The sequence below is a fragment of the Cyrtonyx montezumae genome, unplaced genomic scaffold (assembly GCF_038088225.1).
Source record: "Cyrtonyx montezumae isolate F1298 unplaced genomic scaffold, pur_monq_1.0 scaffold_1, whole genome shotgun sequence".
In the NCBI taxonomy this organism is placed as follows: domain Eukaryota; kingdom Metazoa; phylum Chordata; class Aves; order Galliformes; family Odontophoridae; genus Cyrtonyx; species Cyrtonyx montezumae.
The window spans coordinates 3124634-3142905 of record NW_027071825.1 but is presented as its reverse complement, the minus strand read 5'-3'; the positions used below and the strand labels follow the sequence as shown (position 1 = coordinate 3142905).

The following is an 18272-nucleotide window of genomic DNA, read 5'->3' as shown; positions in this document are numbered from 1 at the left end:
CCACGCAGAGCCGGGCCACAAGGGACGCGAGATAAGGCTGCACGGAGCTCCCGCAAAGCCTCTGACTCACGGGGCGAGGGTCCGCTGCCGCGGGGCGGTGCTGGCAGGGTGCAGACGGCGCTGAGCGCTGCGTAGGGACGAGCGCGTCCCGCCCCGGCGCTGACACCAGCCCCGCTGCCGGCCCTTCCCTTCCCCTCCCCTCCCTTCTCTTTTCCCTTCCCTTCCCTCTTCCCTTCTCCTCTCTTCGCTGCTGGGCCACAAGCGCCGTGTTCCCGTGGCGCCGCGCGGCCGCAGACCCCACTCGTGACGCGCTGGGCGGTGCGGGCTGCTTCTGTTGTGGTGGGGACGTCAGCTGTGGCCGCACAGATGCGGAAGCGCAATAACAGAAGCTGCTGCGGCCTTCTCTTTAACTTGGAAAATGTCTGAGCACTGCTTTATCGCGGAATCTCGAGTGCTCCCCTGCACTCACATGGGATACTCTGCTCTTGCAGTACACGTCTTCATCACTTCTGCCCTTTTATACAATAAATACAGATGAAAAGAAGATTGCAAGCATTTACTATCTCCCAGGAGGCAGCATGGGTAAATAAGGAAGCAATAAAGTTACAGGGAAATTCCAGTTGAACAGAGGTCAGACGTGCACAAAGTGAACAGAAGTGCAGAGAAGGCAGCGTGTATCCACATCAGCCTTGGTACGTGCCCAAGGCCCCTGCATTTCATCCTGGGCAGCTCTGCAGAGCCAGCTCAGCTTCCCCACTGCTGCCTGTGCTGCTGCCCTTGTGGTTACTGTGAGCACCTCCCTGCCAACAGAGAGCTGGAGACGTGCAGCTCCACGAGGCTCTGCACCCCACCACCTGCTCCCCCAAATGCTGGTATTGCAGTGCTGGTCATCATTTCGTAAAACACTTTACATCAAAAAGGTTTCAGTCAGGATTTATTAATGTTCAGGAGACAACGGTTTTCCAAAGATGGAAGTAGACACCAATTACTACTTGTACAGCAGATGTAGAAAGTTAAGATGAGGGCTGGAACTCCCTCTGCAAGTATTGATTCATAGCTGCGATGTACAGCCATGCAGCATGAAATTAAGAAAGTTAAGAGAGTTAAGAAACTCTAGGCTCCTCATTCACTGACAGTGCTGTGCTCTAAGCTTAAAAAGTGCCCCAGCCCCTCCTGTACTATCTTTCACAGTCTATACAGGATGCAAGATTTTTTTGTAGAAAGAAATGATTTTACAATTGCTTTGAAAGAAACAAAAATTGTGGGGTGGTTGTGACCATGGCAGCTGGTGAGAGCTCAGTCTGTGCACCTCTGCCAGAGCTGAGTTCTCAGAGACCAGTGACTGCAGCTCCCTACCGAGGCACTGCACAGATCTTGTAGGGCTGTGGGGCCAAGGTGGCTCCCAGCTGGAATTTGAGGTCGAGGATGGTGTCCGGGGGGGGCTGGAAGGTGAATTTCTGGAGCAGAGCCGTGAAGAAGAGGAAGAGCTCAGCACGGGCCAGCTGCTCACCCAGGCAGGCACGCTTCCCTGCAGAGACAGCCACACATTCAGCACTGCTGCCTGCCCAGCTGCTTCCCCTGCTGGAAAAGCCTCAGCACACAACTCCTGTGGGAACATCACTCTGCCCACATCCCCTTGCCCGCTGTATGTTTCCAGTGCCAGTACTGCCTCCCACTACTGAGCTCCCCAAGGAGCTGTAGAGTGTTCTGCCCCCAGATAACTGAGTGAGGGCACATATGTGTAAACATGTACATACACATTATATCCTACCCTGCAGGGATGAGCAGTGCTTCATGTGCAGTCTCTGTGTGCTCATCTGGGCACAATGGAATGGAGCCAGAGCACCAGAGAAAGCATGCAGTGCTTGGGCAGGAAGCTGGAGATGCTAAAAGCACTCTCTCCAGGAAAGCTGCTGGCCAGGACAGGGCACCCTGTGGTGGTGGTGGCAAAGCACGCTGATCTCAGCCGTGTGGGACTGGGAGCAAACAGCACTGCTCTCACCTTGCTGAATGTATTCCTGGGGACTCTGGCATTTCTGTAGTCTCATGTGCTCATGAAGAAAGGGCTAAGAGCTGGGGGTGGTGGTGCTGTGAGGTGGTTTCCATGGCTCATTGCAGGGAAGGGGTTGCTCTTCACCAGTGCAGGCAGTGGGCAAGCAGCACCGCCCACAGTGCAGCCAATGGATAAAGGCAGTGCCTGCTGCTTCCATCACTGCTTTGCTCAGGGTCTCCACTGTGCAGCTGGCAGTCCCATCCCACTGTGTCAGCACAGAAGCATCAAACTGCAGCAGATCTTACCTATAGAGAATGCCATAAAAGCCTCCCTCTTCCAGAACTGACCGTCCTTCAGGAAATGCTCTGGGTTAAAGCTGTGAGGGGTTTCCCACTCCTTCTTGTCAAACATCACAGAGGACAGATTTGCCAACATAATAGTGCCCTGAGACAAGAAGAAAATGACTTTGTGTTCACTCTGACACTGCCAACTGCAGGAGTGTTTCTACCCTGTGATATGTTTCCCTTCAACAGCATCCCTTGTCAAATCTGACAAACGTTTTCCTACATCTCTACTAGTTACATGTGAGATGCTTATATATCCACTTTCCTCTCGTGAACATTAATTTGGTTAAAGTTCATCCATGAAAAATCCACACGCTGAGGGCTCCATCCCTTCATGATACGCACGGATGCCGCATCCCACTGCATTCATCCTGAGCATGGAGAACGCAGTGTGCTGGACAGCAGTGTAGGGACAGCAAAACCACATGATCCATGGGAGGGACCTCTGTAAGGGTAGGGAAGCTGCAGCTCTGCCCTTGCAGCAATGGGGAAATGGGAATCTCCTGCTCACACCATACAGAGCAGAAGTGACGTTACCTTGGGCACACGAAAACCAGCCAGGACTGTGTCCTTCACTGCCTGTCTCGGCACATTGAAAGGGATGATGTTGCTTTTCCTCTGCACTTCGTGGATGACGGCGTTGGTGTAGGGCATGCTGTTCCTGTCCTCCAGGGCCGGCTGCCGTGACTGCCCGATGACCGCATCGATCTCAGCTTGCACACGGGCTGTTAGGAAGGAGCAGGGATCAGCTGTGGTGCAGAAAAGCCATAGATCTTCTTGGGATACCTCATTGTGTTTACTCTGAAGGTCCTCCATGGACTTTCCCAGGTCAATCATGTACAACCATGAGACTTGTGGCATCACTCTGTGTGTTCGTCACTCCAGCTATAAATGGACCCTGTGCAGAGCCCCCGTTGACTTTGATGGACAGCCAGCATGCCTGAATATTTCCAAAGCAGAATATTTCCACTTTTTCCTTTCAACAAAGAGAGATTCTCACCGAGCTACAAAGGCTACAGTAGGAAAATGGACAGTAGGAAAATGGACAGCTATGTTGCTGTTTGTACCTTGAATTTCTGGATATATGGCCATAAACAGCAAGCCCCAGCGGATAGTGGTGGAGGTGGTCTCAGTCCCAGCAAAAAACAGGTCGAGGGTGCATGCCACCAGGTTTTCCTCACTGAAATCACTGCCTTTGGGCTTCAAAAAATGGAGTGTTAGTGCCACATGAACAGAAAGAATGTCCTCCAAATCTGACACAGTCCTGCCCAATGGGTTTTCCTAGAAGCCAATGTCCCTCTGCATTTCCATCCCTCCAGTGGATGCTCTGCCCCAAACCCAACGTCCATCCTGAGCTCACAAATGAACACACCGGCAGCTCAGGTAGGAATCTGATTTGTTTCCCAGCCCTCCTGATCTCTAATCCCCACCGTGGAAGGGTTTGCTCCGCACTGCTGACCTTGGCCATCTCCTGCAGGTAGCTGTCGATGAAGTCCCGGCTCTCTGAGGGGTTCAGGTCTTCCTTATGTTTGCTGATCTTCTCAAACACAAACCTTTTCATGAGGCTGCTATTTTTCAGAACTGTTTGGTGAGATCCGGGGAAGTATTTTATTATGGAGGGAAAAAACGTGTAGAGCTTTGGAAAGAAAGAGAGAGGAGTAAATTCCAGAAAGGGCTGAAACAACCCCTTCTGTTTTCAAAACAGGAAAAGCCTGCAAAGCCTCAATGCTATATTGCTAGAGTAGATGGAATGAACTTATCTCCAGAGGAGCATGAGAAAGGATTGGTACCTCCACTGTGAGAGCAACTTCCACGTTCCTCAGAGTTACATCAGGCAGCTTGGCACTCAGTGGGGGGAAAGTGAGCAATGAGAATGTTGCACATAAATTACCTGCTGATCTGTCCTGTTTAACTGAATGAGGAATGGCAAAAATGTCCCTTGTACCTTAGTGCTGCTCCTTCCACAACCTCTCTTAGGGAACCTGACCAAACCGTTTTATGGAATCAGTTGCTTCCAAAGGCACTCGGGGGTTGGACACAATGATCTCTGCAGGTCCCTTCCAACCCCTACAACTCTGTGTAAATCTGTGTAAACCAGCCAGGGATGGATAGCCTGGCATTGTGATCAAGCAGTATTCACAAGGGCTCACACAGGGATGGAGAGGGGACACACATTCAGGAAGCATCAAGGAAGAATCACATGGTCCCAGGGCAAAGGGAAAGATCTCCTGGGCTTGGCCAGACCCCCACACTTGGGAATGGCCTCACCTTGAGCACTGTGTCTGCTGTTGCAGGTACTGCAGGATATTAGGATATAAAATGGTCAGAGAGCATCCTAATAAGCACAACAAAGTTGGTTTTAAAGGCCAAACATATGAGCAGTGCTGAGATCCCTTGGCTTGTTCACCATGACGAAGACTGACAGGAGGCTTCATGGTGGCCCCCAGCTCCTCATGGTGGCCTGTACCACATCGCAGGAGCGGAGGGGCAAAACTGAACTCTGCTCTCTGGTGACAGAAAGAGGATCCAAGGGACCAGCATGGAGCTGGGACAGGGGAGGTCAGTCTGGCTGAGAGGTAAAAGTGGGCATGGAACAGCCCCCCAGGTCAGTGGGCACAGCGTCGATGTAACTGAGATCAAGGAATGTTTGGGCAATGCCCTCAGACACGGGGTTTGGATTTTCAGAGTTCCTGTGTGGAACCAGGTACTGGACCTGATGGCCTTTGTGAGTCCCTTTGAAACTTGGGATATTTTCTGCGTCTAAGAAGGCACTCAAGCTTTTGCCAGAAAAGAAACGATGGCCTTGCAAATCTGCACACTGTCTGTGCTGGGGGCAGGAGGGCTGTACCTGGCTCATTATCTTCCCTTGGAGGATAACAGTCTCATTCATCAGCCGCAGCAAGTTCTGGAAGTCCTCATCGTGGTATTCAAAGCGATTGCCAAAAGTGACGGAGCAGATGATGTTTGAAACAGCATTGTTGATTTTAAGGTGAGGGTTGAAAGCATTCCCTGTAGAAAGAAAGGAAACAATCAAATCTCTTCCCATCTCCTCAGAAAAGAGGGAGAAATTCATCATCAGAGGGAATATATTCGACAAGAGAAATTAATGGTCCTTGGTGGGCACCTTCATGGAGATGGTTGTTTACACTGAAAAGGAAGATTTGAAATTCTTGCCGAAGAGTGAACACCATTGGAATTAATTGGGAACATTGGTGCTGAGAGCTCTGTGGAATTTTCTAGAGGTCTCAAATTCAGCAGCAGGAGAAAGGGGGGGTAACAGTACTGTTTTGAGTGTTACTGAGCTGCATCCTATCAGCTAATCTGAGGGAAAAACACTTGTAGAAGGAATCTGGGATGCTGTCAGGTTATAAGCATTGATTGTGAGATGAAGTGAAAGGGGATGTTGGTGTGATAGTTGGCAGCTGGCTGTAGGTGAGCCAGGAGTGTGCACACATGGCCAAGAAAGCAAAGGGCATCCTGTCTTGTGTCAGAAATAGTATACTGAGCAGGAGTAGGGTGGTGATCTTCCCACTGAGCTTGGCACTGGTGAGGCTGCACGTGGAGAGCTAAGTTGAGCTCTGGGCCCCTCTCTTCAAGAAAGACATGGAGGCCGGCAAGGTGTCCAGAGCAGGACAACAGAGCTGTGAAGGTTCTGGAACACATCTCTGGTGGCCAGCTGCAGAGGGAACAGAGATTGCACAGTCTGGAAAACAGGAGTTTCAGAGGAGAAATTAGTGCTCTCTATGAGTCCCTAAAATGAGGCTGCAGAGAGGTGGGTGTCCGTTCTCTCAGGTAACACTGACAGGACCAAAGGTAATGGCCTAAAGTTGCTCCACAGGACGTTGAGTTTAGGTACAAGGAAGATTTTTAGGATAACTGGTCAGACATTGGATAAGGATGCCCACAGATGTGGTACAGTCACCATCCATGGAGGCATTCACAAAATGTGGAGATATGGCCCTGAAGGACATGGTTTGTGGGAATACTAGGATTGGGTTATGGCGGACTAGATGGTATTAAAGATGTTATCCAATCTCCATTATTCCATAGTTCTATGATTTTTCATCAGGCATTAGCAAGGGGATAATTGAATTGGCCCAAGCTGGATTCTACCAACAGTACAACTTCTGAGGGAAGTGGTCCTCACCCTGCTCATCCCTGAACGCATCCGTGAGGAATCGGCACTCCTCCTGGATCCGCTCCTCCAGGCTCCTCTTCCCCAGGCCAAAGTTTCGCAGGGTGGTCAAGGTGAACCTTCTCTGCTGCTTCCACAGGTGTCCATTGGAGGAGATCAGCCCTGGCAGACGCATTGCACAGTGAGCAAAGGCAGATATCCTCAGTAATTAAAAGAAACTGTACGATATCTGCCTTGATAAAGGAGGCTCATCCACACTGGTGACTCTGCTCAGTGGGAATTCAAAGCCACGGCATTGCCTTCTTGCACGTTTCATTGGTCAACACTTTGACCATGTGTTTCAGGTCCATGTCTCCATTGACAACTCACCAAATTTGTTGAAGAGTTCTGTATTCACAGGAAATTGTGGTCGGTCCAGGAAGTTCTCTCCCTGGGTCACAAGCACTTCCTTGATAAGCTGCAGCCCATTTACGATCACAAATGACATGCTGCCTACTTGTGTGCTGAAGATGTCTCCATATTTTTTAATAACCTGGGGTTGAGTTAAATAAATAAAAATGGATTGATTTGCATTGACGTTTTCTGCTGGGAGAGGGAAAGCACTGCTACCCTGCATTCACAGGGAGGGACCAGAATAGGTGCAGTGGATAAAGGGCACACTGAGCCTGGGAGAGGCAGCAGAGTTCATAAGTTCATAAGTTCATAAGTTCATAAGGTTGGAAAGGACCTATAAGATCATCTAGTCCAACCATCCTCCTATCACTATCTCTACCCAACTACTAAATTAAATCCTTTAGCACCTCATCTAAACGCTTCTTGAACAGCGCTAGGGATGGTGCCTCGACCACCTCCCTAGGCAGGCCATTCCAGTGCCTGACCACTCTTTCAGAAAAGAAATGCTTCCTCAGGTCTAATCTAAATCTTCCCCGGCGCATCTTGTGGCCATTCCCTCTCGTCCTGTCGTTATTTATCAGGGAGAAGAGGCCCACCCCCTCCTCACCACAACCCCCCTTCAGGAAGTGGGAGAGTGCAATAAGGTCTCCTCTGAGCCTCCTCTTCTCCAGACTGAACAATCCCAGCTCCCTCAGCCGCTCCTCATAAGACTTGTGCTCCAGACCCCTCACCAGTTTTGTTGCCCTTCTCTGAACACGCTCCAGGGCCTCAATGTCCTTCTTGTAGTGAGGGGCCCAAAACTGAACACAGTACTCGAGGTGCGGCCGCACCAGAGCTGAGTACAGGGGGATGATCACCTCCCTGCTCCTGCTGGCTACACTATTTCTAATACAGGCCAGGATGCTGTTGGCCTTCTTGGCCACCTGGGCACACTGCCAGCTCATGTTGAGCCGAGCATCAACCAACACCCCCAGGTCCTTTTCCTCTCTACATAAGTAAGAGTAATTGCACACCTATTGGATCAACTGTGTGCAATCTGTTTCCTCATTTCTTCTATCAGTGTTCTGGAGTTTGTGTAAAACCCTCCAGGCTGCATTCTCCAGGCTCTGCAAGACTCAGCTGAGCAAGGATTTTCGGCTGTTGCTTAACTCCCTTCCCAGCTGCCCATCCCCTCAGACCCACCTACAGCTGCAATCGGAATTGTGGAATTGTGCTATGCCCTTTGTCCAAAGGATGAGGCTCTGTATGCAAAGGCAAACATCATCCATGTTGGCTGCTGAACCCTGGCCAAACTTCTGCTCATCCATGGAGAACCCACTCTTGATAGGCTTTGAATGTGTTTGGGTTGCATAGGTCCCACTCCGCATACTAAAAATCACCTTACCTTCTGTGCTGTGGCCACGGGGTCTTTCGAAAACATAAACTGCAAATTTCCCACGAATGGGAAGGAAAAAGGACGAGGAGGGAAGTCCTTCGGCTTTCTCTTCTTCATATAGTCAGAGACGAGCAGGAAGACGAAGAGGAAGACGAAGAGCATCTGGAGGGAGATGCTGTCCCAGAGGAAGCGCAGCATGGTGCAGCTGTGGGCACACACACAGAGGGGCTCGGGCTGGCCTGGCCTCGGGGCTGCCTTTGGGCTGCTGCTTCCTCACGCTCAGCCACATCTCCCATGTCACCTCGTGCAACACAACCCACCACGCAGCGCACCCGCAGCTCCCTCCCCGTCGTGCCCCCATCTCCCACGGCTGCCATCCCAAAGCCCCGCAGCTCCCGCAGCTCCCTCACCGTGCCGGTGCCGGTGCCGGTGCCGGTGCCGGCTCCTGCCCGAGCCCCACCACGCAGAGCCGGGCCACAAGGGACGCGAGATAAGGCTGCACGGAGCTCCCGCAAAGCCTCTGACTCACGGGGCGAGGGTCCGCTGCCGCGGGGCGGTGCTGGCAGGGTGCAGACGGCGCTGAGCGCTGCGTAGGGACGAGCGCGTCCCGCCCCGGCGCTGACACCAGCCCCGCTGCCGGCCCTTCCCTTCCCTTCCCCTCCCCTCCCTTCTCTTTTCCCTTCCCTTCCCTTCCCTCTTCGCTTCTCCTCTCTTCGCTGCTGGGCCACAAGCGCCGTGTTCCCGTGGCGCCGCGCGGCCGCAGACCCCACTCGTGACGCGCTGGGCGGTGCGGGCTGCTTCTGTTGTGGTGGGGACGTCAGCTGTGGCCGATGGGTTTATCCGGCGGAAGGCACTGCCCTGAGGCGCCCGAGTGCTGCTGGGCAGCGATGCTGCTGCGGTCATCCTTTCAACTTGAAAAGATCCAATCACTGCTTTATCGTGGAACCTGAAGTGCTCCCCTGCGCTCACGTGGGACGCTCTGCTCTTGAAATAAACACCGTCACGCTTTCTACCTTAAAGACATTGCGACATCTTTAAAGCATTCATTTTACTTTTGATGAAGATGAATTAAAGTAAGATTGCAACCATTTATTCCATCCCAGAAGGGAGTGTGGGTAGATAAGGTTTCATTACAGTGACAGGGAAAGTCGATATGAGGGAACAGATCAGCTCTTGTTTGCTCGTGCAGTGCAAATAAAAGAGCTGTACCATGCACCAGAGGTCAGATTAGAATTGAAGTCACAGTGCGGTACAGAATGGCTTTAGAAATTCCATATGCAAAAATAATAATAATAATAATAAGTCAGCTGATATTTTATGTCTCCTCTATCAGGGAACAAAACAAACGCGCCTCAAACAGGGAAACACCAATTAAAAATGCAATAGGATGAGAGTCAGAAGAGCGTGCCGGCATGGGATGTGCAGAGGACTCTCCCCTGTGGCACAGATCTGCCACTGCACTGCAGTAAGTCACTGAATTCCTCCATGAGGAAAAAAAAATATGACAATTCCTCTCCACTCAGTACAGCCCAGGCAAGCAGACAGGTTGGACACCCGTGGGTCAGCCTACAGCAGAAGATGCTTCTACCACCATTTACTGTGCAGCAGCACTGAGATTCAGAGATTGTAAAATAGTCTCTGGGTGATGGATGTGTGCACTATTAGAAGGGACACAGCAAGAGCAAACATGCCCATGGTTTACAACTGGCAGAACACTTCCCTGGAGTCCCTAAGGGTGGAAATGAAATAGTAATGCTTTTGAATTCATGTATTTTAATCAAACCGATCAGGGAAAGGGGTAGGAGGCTGAGGGAGGAGTCCCAGGGCTTGCCCTCATTGCGGTGTGAAGAACTCAACCCTCATGCTGTCCCCACTGCCCACACACCACACAGAGCTGCTGGCTGTGAGGAGCCCCAGCACCTAATGGGACAGCTGAGAAAGGGAACATTCTGCATCTCTCCCTCAGCAACGAGGCAGGGCACAGAGCTGGAAGGGCTTGGGGCAGCGCGTGAGGCTGAGTGTGAAGGCAAAGCTCAGCACGGTGGCAGCTGGTGCCTGGAAGGTGAACTTCTGCAGCAGGGCAGTGAAGAAGATGAAGAGTTCGGTCCTGGCCAGCTTCTCACCAGGACAGGCACGCTTGCCTGAAAAAGGAGCAAGGAAACCCACACTCAGACTGGAGCAGAGCTTAAACGTTGCCCTGAATTGCTATTCTTACAGAGTGGAAGTGATGTGCAAGGGGATAGGTGGGCTTGCTGGTGCCATGGGACACAGAGAATGACAGTGCTTGGGGATGAGAGGCACTGGCTTTGGGTCTCCACAGCCTCCAAGCTCCTCTCACCCGTGCTGCATTGTACGGGCTGCAGGAGCTTTTCTTCCTAGCAAGGTTAGGTGGCAATGTTCACCCACACATCGTGCAGAAGGCGTCCCCAGAAGTTCCCTGCTCAGCAGAGAGATGCAACCATTCAAATAGGCGAAGGGGGGGGCGGGGGGGGGGGGCACTCTTTAAAAAATACAAAACCCATTTACACAGCTTGTGGAGAAGGAAAAAGCCTTATTTTTCGTCCTGAAATAACAAATTGATTTCCCTCCTGCCCAGAGCAGTCAGCATTAACTGCTAGGGGATTTTCACCGTGGGAAATACCATGGGCTGTTATCAGACTGGGAACAGTACCCCCACCCCAATGGGGCAAAGAGAAAGAACTACGAGAAGCAAAACCATCTCCCCATCCATCTTCCTACCTGCAGAGAAGGGCAGGAAAGCCTCCCGCCTCCTGTACTGGCCGTTCTCCAGGAAATGTTCAGGATTAAAGGTGTCTGGAGTCTCCCACACATTTTTGTCAAACATTATTGAAGTCAGGCTGGCCATCAGCGTGGTACCCTGCAAAGGTGGGGGAAACGAGAGCTCGCATGAAGAAGAGCCCATGTGCTGCCAGACTGGGTTATTATTAGCTCTCTTCTACACACATGAAGTCAGCTACTTTATTTTTTATTTATTTTTTTAATTGCACAAGACTTTTTTCTCCAAGCAACGTGGTTAAATTAGGGTGAAAGCCTGCAGGATTGTTCACTTGAATGTGCCACTGTCTATCTCCATGCTGTTGATCCGTATCTTGTACTGCTGTCACTGGTGATGTTAACATGAATCCACTTTTAATCAATAGAATTGTCATACCATAGGGATTGAAATCAACCAAGTAATCTTCAATCAATCTGCTTCACTTTTTATTAAAACTGTGTCTGGTTTATTTTCCTACCTTCCATTAGAAGAAAGAAAAGTGTTCTAATCAATGTCCAGCAAAATGCCCAGAACTTTTAATGTTTAATTTGCCAAGAAGCAACTGATCATATCATGCAAAAGACTCAATCTATCCAAATCCCATATTTGCTTTTATAATGTCAGAATAGTGTATGTATATCAATAACTATTACTTGGCATTTATGGAGGGCTACTTTTAGTAGATGTTTTTTAATACTCTGTGGAATTAACAAATCCAAACTGTTTGCTTTCCTGCAGTTCTTGGACCTCTGCTCCCAAAACGCATGGAAGTAATCTCCTACAGAACTTGAGATATAAACCTTGAAAAGTTGGAAATGGTGACCAAGAAAATAGAATCTTACATCTCTCTTCCATAAGGAAGTGAGATCCAAACAGCCCTACAGCATCTGTCAGGACTACTTGTATTCTCTATAGCTGAGAGGTCTCATAAGATGCTTCAGGTTGGTGCCTCCACGTGAGGTTTGGGTTTGGGGCTGTGAAGACCCTGTACTAGCAGGGTGAAGGGAGGATCTTGTCCTGGGCACACCTTGGGCACATGGAAGCCGGCCAGGGTGGTGTCACTGGTGGACATCCTGGGCACTCCCAATGGCACGATGTTACCCATTCGCAGCACTTCACTCAGCACTGCACTGGTGTAGGGCATGTGCTCCTTGTCCTCCATTGCAGGCTGGCGGCTCTGGCCAATCACAGCATCAATTTCAAGCTGCACTTTCTCTACAGAAATCAGAAATAAACATAACAATAAAATATCTGTGCTCAAAAAAGTTCCCAGTGAGAAAGGTGGGCCACAAGCATGTCTGTTACAAAAAGGAAGAGCAGCAATGTCTTGGACTAAGATGAGAGATGGACTGCTTAGGTGGAATAGCAGTAGGTACTGGAAAAGTGAATAGAATTTGCTTACCTCAAGAAGGCCCATACAGTCCTTAGACAGTCTGAGACAAGATACTCTCACCTCCACTTCTAACCCTTAAATGAGGTCTGGGAAGGGGTGGATCCTGGCTCCACCCCTTCTGGTCACTCAGTTCTATTACATGCACCAGGTGCTCAGTCACTGGTTCAAGATGTGACTTAGCTTTTCTGATACGCATGTCCTATGTGGTGAGCCTGGAAACAATTCAGCTTTCTGTATTACTTATCTGGTTTTGGGCCCATCAGGTAGTGAAGGACCCATCAGTGGCCCTACCCTGAATGTGGGGGTACATGGCCATGTAGAGCAGAGCCCAGCGGATGGCGGTCGCTGTTGTCTCTGTCCCAGTCAAGAAGAGGTCTAGGGTGGAGCAGAGCAGGTTTTCCTCATGGAAATAGGAGTTGGTGTCACCCTTAAACTTCAATTAAAAAAAAAAAGACAGTAGAAGATCTTATTAGGGAGGGTATGTTTCAAACATCCAATCCAAAACCAAACATCATCCTGCAAGTTCTCAAAGAAACATAATTAAGTTCCCCAAGAGCTCTCCTATGCTGCTTGACAGAATGAGAAATGGAAGAAAATAAAGTGTAAATACTTCCAATGAAAAAAAAATGTGTTTACAATGCAATCAGACACCTGCTGGTGCTAAGAAGTCTGATATGAAAGAGGTAAGGGAAGAAAAAGCCCCTCTAACAAAGTTGCCATGAGTGTTGTCGGCTAATTTTTGGGGTTAAGCTTTAGGTGGCCTTAAATATTTCCCTCTTACCTTTTCTATCTCCTTTAAGTAACAGTCAATGTAATCTCCCAAATCTGACTGGTCCAAGTTCTCCTTGTGTTTTGCAATCACTCCCCTCACAAAACGCTGAAGTTTCTCCCAGTGCCTGAAGATTTTCCTGAAGGGCCCAGGTAGCCATCTCATTATCAAAGGAAAAGCATTATATAGCTGGTGAGAAATCAGAGCACAAAAGCACTTACTGGGGTGAAAAAGGTAGGGCCCCACAGTTGAGGTGGTAGTACAAATTATTCGTTCCACTTGCTCAAAGGATAAATCAGTTTTGATACAAAGGTCAGTTAAGTCAATGAGGAGGATTCCACTGATGTTGAGGTTGGGAGGGACCAAGTTGTCTGGTCCAAGGTGCGTGGCAATACAGAAGCTATGGCAGCCCCCAAAGCAGTCTATTTTGGTAACAAACTTAGGCTCTCATTCATCTTGCCATACAATAAAATTAGTACATAATCTGGCTCAGAAAGGGTTTTTTCCATTGCTCTTCTATTCTGTCAGGTACAAGGTTGACTTTACAATCCCACAATCTTTTTTTTCTCCGTGTGTCTCAATCATTTTAACTCACTTGCTTTCCTGATGGGTTTAATGGATTAACCCAGCCTCATGTAAATGAATACCCATGGCCATTTCTCTTATAAAATGACTCTTTTCCTAGAGGGAAAAGCAGATTACTTCAGTACCTTAGAATCTCATTTCCAAGCACTTACATGGAGCTGAAGTTACAAAAGCAGCAGAATGGTTTTACCTGGCCCCAGAAACTTCCTATCAGCAGCAGTGTTTCTGCAAGTGAGTGCAGTAATTCCTGGAAGTTTCCGTCATGGTAGTCAAAGCGGTTCCCAAAAGTTATGGAACAGATAATGTTCGAAACAGCACTATTAATTTTGTAATGAGGGTCAAACTGTTGCCCTGGGGAGGGAACAAAATGAAAGCCATGAGGCTTGCTTTTAAATCTCAGATATAGCATTCTGTATCAGATCAACAGATGTGAAAATGGGGTAAGGCCTCACCTACTGCCTACGCATGATGATGCTGAGGCTTCATCCTGTGTCTTGGGGTCCCCACCACCTCTAAAAGCTGGGTGCTGTATGCCCCAGCATCCTTTCTCCAAGGATTTCCCCTTCCATCTAGGCTGTGGCACACCCCGGTGTTAGCACAGAGCTTCTGAAGCAGGATCTGAGCCATCTCCCAGTGGAAACGAGCAGGTATGGCTATTGGGTTTGTTTGCTCCAACTGTATTTGCTGTCCATCTTAAACACCAAGAGAAGGTCCCTTCAAAGCTTTTCCAGGGGCAGAAAACTTAAGACCAATCACATTACAAATATGTCACTGTGCTGGCCTTTGGTCATGCAATTTCAATGAATTCAAGCAGGAAAATTCAGCAATAGCTCATATGGCCAACAGACGCGATGCACATTGGCTCATCTCATCTGCTTTCCTCGGGAGAGCTATGAAGCAAAGGCCACCATCTCCTAGGGCTCATTTGGACAACCCAGATCACTACACATTCTTATAGGAGAGAGCAATATCCGTAAGGAGTTCAGCACGACCCTGAGCTGTGCTGGTGCAGTGAGGAGAATCATGTTGAGATGCAAGGCACCATGCTCATCTCTCCACTCTTTGAGAAAGTAATTAAGCTGGGCTGGTGCTCAGATACTGGAGTGATGGACATGATCACTATTTGTCATTACTAATGGGAAGAAAGGCCCAAAACTGCAGCTTAATTAGTTTATTGATTAGGACTATAAAGGACTATAATCAATTGGCAACATGAAGTATTTGGCCTGTTCAGAGCAACAGCAATTAAAATGGAGCAAGTTCAATATATAATTTCACAATTCCTATTTAGATCTTTCTTGTTTACTATATATAGCTCCATAGAATTAGCTAAACCCCATCTGCTTCTATTTAAAGCTGAAGTGCAACATCACCCATATACCAACATACAAATTATTCTTACTAATATCTCTCTGGCACTTCTTAAAAGCCGGACCATAAAAGAGCAAGGCACATGTTTCATCTGTGCACGGTACAAAAGGAAATCCTGACTAAACAAGTTTTAAAATACTTTGCAAAACCAAGGACAAGCAGAGGTTAACTGAGCCTCTGGGCAAACGTGCTTGACATCACGAGAGCTGCATGTATGCCTTTGCAGGCTATAGAAAAGGCTTTCTTAGCCACATAAACACACCAATTTTAATTAGCACCTAGTATATATTTGTTTAATATTAGTAAGGAAGAATTGAAATAGCAGACCTGCAGCCTAAAATAAATTCTAAACAGCACAATCTGGAAGCATAAGATAGCAATACGTGCTATTACAGAGTTGCCCTGCATATTAGGAGTCATTCTGGTTTGAATTCATCTGATAAGGGGCTGGCTGAAAGCTTTGGGCACAGTGCTGTCCATAAACTGCCTACCCTTCTCTTCCTCCATCGCCTCCACGAGGTACCGGCTCTCCTCTTGCACTTTTGACTCAAAACTGACTGCATTGCTTTTCAGTGTTGCTGAAACAAACTTTCTCTGTTGCCTCCATATGTGCCCATTTGAGGATATGAGACCTGTAGAAAAACAGGCAAACAAAAGCTAGCTCAGCATGGAATATGAGTGACAGGATTTAGAAATGGCCATTGGTCTTAAAAACCCCAAACTGAAGCAAGTGAGAACTGCAGACATTGAGAAACTATAACTTTGCCTGGGAATTAAAATTCAACAGTAATTGGCTTATGCTAAATATCTAGCTTTATAGATTTTCTACTTTGTCACTTTGCGTGGGAAAAAAAAAGGTGTAAGCCAAAATACTCTGAGTACAATCACGCTGCTGGCAGAGCTGCAGCAGTAGCACCAGAACCCTCCTCTGGAGATATCTGTAGCCAGGGAGAGAAATTAAAGGGGAGATAAAACCAAGGGGAACACTCTTCAAGTGGCATTGGGTAGCCTGCATCTTTCTCTTGTCTTTCTCCCAAGTCAACTCATCATATTGATGCCTGTGTTATCCCTAAATCCCAAACAGATTCAGATATATACCTGTGAGATTGTTAGGCTGACTTCACTTCCTGTCTTCCTCTACACACAAGCTTTTATTGGCACAGTTACTGAAGGCTGAATTCAGCCTCCTTCACTCTAATTGTTATCATTGCAAGTAGATGAAAAATTTCATGGAAGCCATACTTACCAAAGCCTCTAAAAATTTCTTGGAGAAGTGGAATATGTGGCCGATCTGCAAATATTTCAGCCTGGTTGACAAGAGCTTCTCTCACCATCTGGTACCCACTGACTACCACAAAAGTCAGACTCCCGAACTGCACACTGAAGATGTTTCCATATCTTGCAGTAAGCTGAAAGAGAGTTCATCACTTTCTGAGAGCAAGAAGATGGAGAGTTTCAAAACTAACCTAGACAAGATCTGAGATCTAACTTTGAGTTTAGTTCCACTTGGAGCAATGCACTGGGCTTAAGAAAAATCCAAACCCAAGTCTTTCTGGGTCCCACCCGACCTAAACTATCCCACGAAGACTAGAGATGGCATAAGAGATATCAATGAGCTATAGTGTGGCAGGGATGGTTTGCATATATCCATTAGCAGGTATGAAGTGGCTTTCACCAGGTTGCTGTGCCAATTTAACCTGAATCTAAGAACTTTATGATTGGTGTGCACCTGCTCCTTCCCTCTTCTTCACAGAAAGAGTGTAGGAGGAAAAGGCTCCACCTGGGTCACCGAGATCAGACTCTTACTGCTGAAACCAAGGCACAACACATAGTCTCTTTCACCAACTTTGTTTAAAGTAGTGAGATCTCTTGCTACAGCTGTCACAGTTAGAAAGTGGTTCTAACTGCTGATGCTCAGAAAACTTCCTCTAATTTTAAGCCTGAATGCATTTATAGCCAATTTATAGCTATTTTCCTTGCATGGACATTGCTAGCATTAGCCTCTCCTCTTCAGCACTTAACTCCCTGATGTATAAGGGCAGTGGACAACCATATCCTCTCTTGGATCCTTATTTGACAAGGAATTCAATGTGCTTAGTGTGACTCTGCAGGAGGGGACATGCATAGTCACCCTGAGCTAACATGGTGGCTAGTGAAACCAGACAGGGATCAAGTGGTCAGCTCTGACACTGCTTGCACATAAATGAATATGATTAATTTTTTTTAGTAAGAATGAAATATATTGATACAATGACCTGAGGATACTGTCTCTGTTCACTGGGAGACAGCCCTGCTAATGGCTGTGGCGGATGAGGTGTGGTCGTCTTTTAAATCAAAGCAAGAGACTGAAAGTCAGTCACCAAAAGGACACTTGCAACCAGCACATCAGAACCTTACCCCTCACTTTCTCAGACAGGGTACTCCACATGTATGAACTGCCTCTGTTGCTGGCTTTGGTGAGAGTCAAAGCTCTGGAAACATTTCTAGAGCTATCACTACTTCCTTCTGTGACACAGAAGAAGTCAGTAAGGGATAAACCCAAGAACTGTTGTCTACCATACAATGTTTTTAAACAGCTTGTAAATCAGAAGTTGTCTTTGTTTTGCCTTTGATAGGAGACAAAAATCTGAAAAGGTACAATATTATTATTAGGAGAAATGTCCATGAGGGTCTTACCTTCTGCATCTCAAGATGGAGAGGTTGTCTTAAATCCACAACGGTTCCCACAAGAGGAAATAGCTGTGGCCCTGGAGGGAAATTCCTGGGACGTCTCTTTCTCACAAAGTCAATAATCAAAAGAACCATGACAAGAACCACCAAGAGCATCGAAACGTTCAGCTTTCCCAACTGGGAGACGGGGCAAAAGCGAAACTCCATGTTGGCTGATGAACTCCCAGTTTTTCATCCCAGGAAAGCACTTGATGCTGGTGTTAAACTTTCTGAAACAGAAATAAGGAGAGACTAGAAAGAAAAATAGCGAGGATGCCGATAGTTCACTGGGACAGGACTCGCCACAGGCAAGCTGCTTTGCATAGACAGCTAGTGCCCAGTAACAACTCGCTGAGTAATTTAAACACTGGGACCTTCAAAAACAGCCCCTCAAACACTTGCCAAACAAAAGCAATCTTTCAAACATTT

General features: G+C 47.9%; 2 protein-coding genes across 2 annotated transcripts; both read right to left on the bottom strand.

The window, feature by feature from the left end:
- Positions 1 to 959: 959 nt before the first annotated feature.
- On the bottom strand, positions 960 to 8883 carry LOC136049615 (cytochrome P450 2J4-like). The gene is made up of 10 exons (XM_065738014.1): positions 8651 to 8883; positions 8250 to 8445; positions 6842 to 7004; positions 6485 to 6634; positions 5186 to 5346; positions 3797 to 3973; positions 3405 to 3537; positions 2875 to 3062; positions 2299 to 2437; positions 960 to 1528 (listed from the first exon to the last, which is right to left on the bottom strand). Exons 2-10 carry the CDS (start codon positions 8436 to 8438, stop codon positions 1353 to 1355), a joined length of 1476 nt encoding a protein of 491 aa, XP_065594086.1. The 5' UTR covers positions 8439 to 8445; positions 8651 to 8883; the 3' UTR covers positions 960 to 1352.
- Positions 8884 to 10202: 1319 nt separating this feature from the next.
- Positions 10203 to 18011, bottom strand: LOC136054426 (cytochrome P450 2J2-like). Its single transcript, XM_065745697.1, has 9 exons — positions 17811 to 18011; positions 16381 to 16543; positions 15626 to 15766; positions 13954 to 14114; positions 13191 to 13367; positions 12701 to 12842; positions 12044 to 12231; positions 10980 to 11118; positions 10203 to 10381 (listed from the first exon to the last, which is right to left on the bottom strand). The coding sequence occupies exons 1-9, from the start codon at positions 18009 to 18011 to the stop codon at positions 10203 to 10205; spliced, it is 1491 nt and encodes a 496-aa protein (XP_065601769.1).
- Positions 18012 to 18272: the final 261 nt, after the last annotated feature.

Coding starts and splice junctions, on each gene's coding strand:
- LOC136049615 (XM_065738014.1), bottom strand. CDS start 8,438: ATGCTGCGCTTCCTCTGGGACAGCATCTCCCTCCAGATGCTCTTCGTC. Junction 3,974..5,185: donor AAGGGAAGATAATGAGCCAG/GTACAGCCCTCC, acceptor TTCTTTCCAAAG/CTCTACACGTTTTTTCCCTC. Junction 3,063..3,404: donor CATATATCCAGAAATTCAAG/GTACAAACAGCA, acceptor CCTTCCTAACAG/CCCGTGTGCAAGCTGAGATC.
- LOC136054426 (XM_065745697.1), bottom strand. CDS start 18,011: ATGGAGTTTCGCTTTTGCCCCGTCTCCCAGTTGGGAAAGCTGAACGTT. Junction 13,368..13,953: donor TAGGAAGTTTCTGGGGCCAG/GTAAAACCATTC, acceptor ATTTCTCACCAG/CTATATAATGCTTTTCCTTT. Junction 11,119..12,043: donor CCGGCTTCCATGTGCCCAAG/GTGTGCCCAGGA, acceptor CCACCTTTGCAG/GGTACCACGCTGATGGCCAG.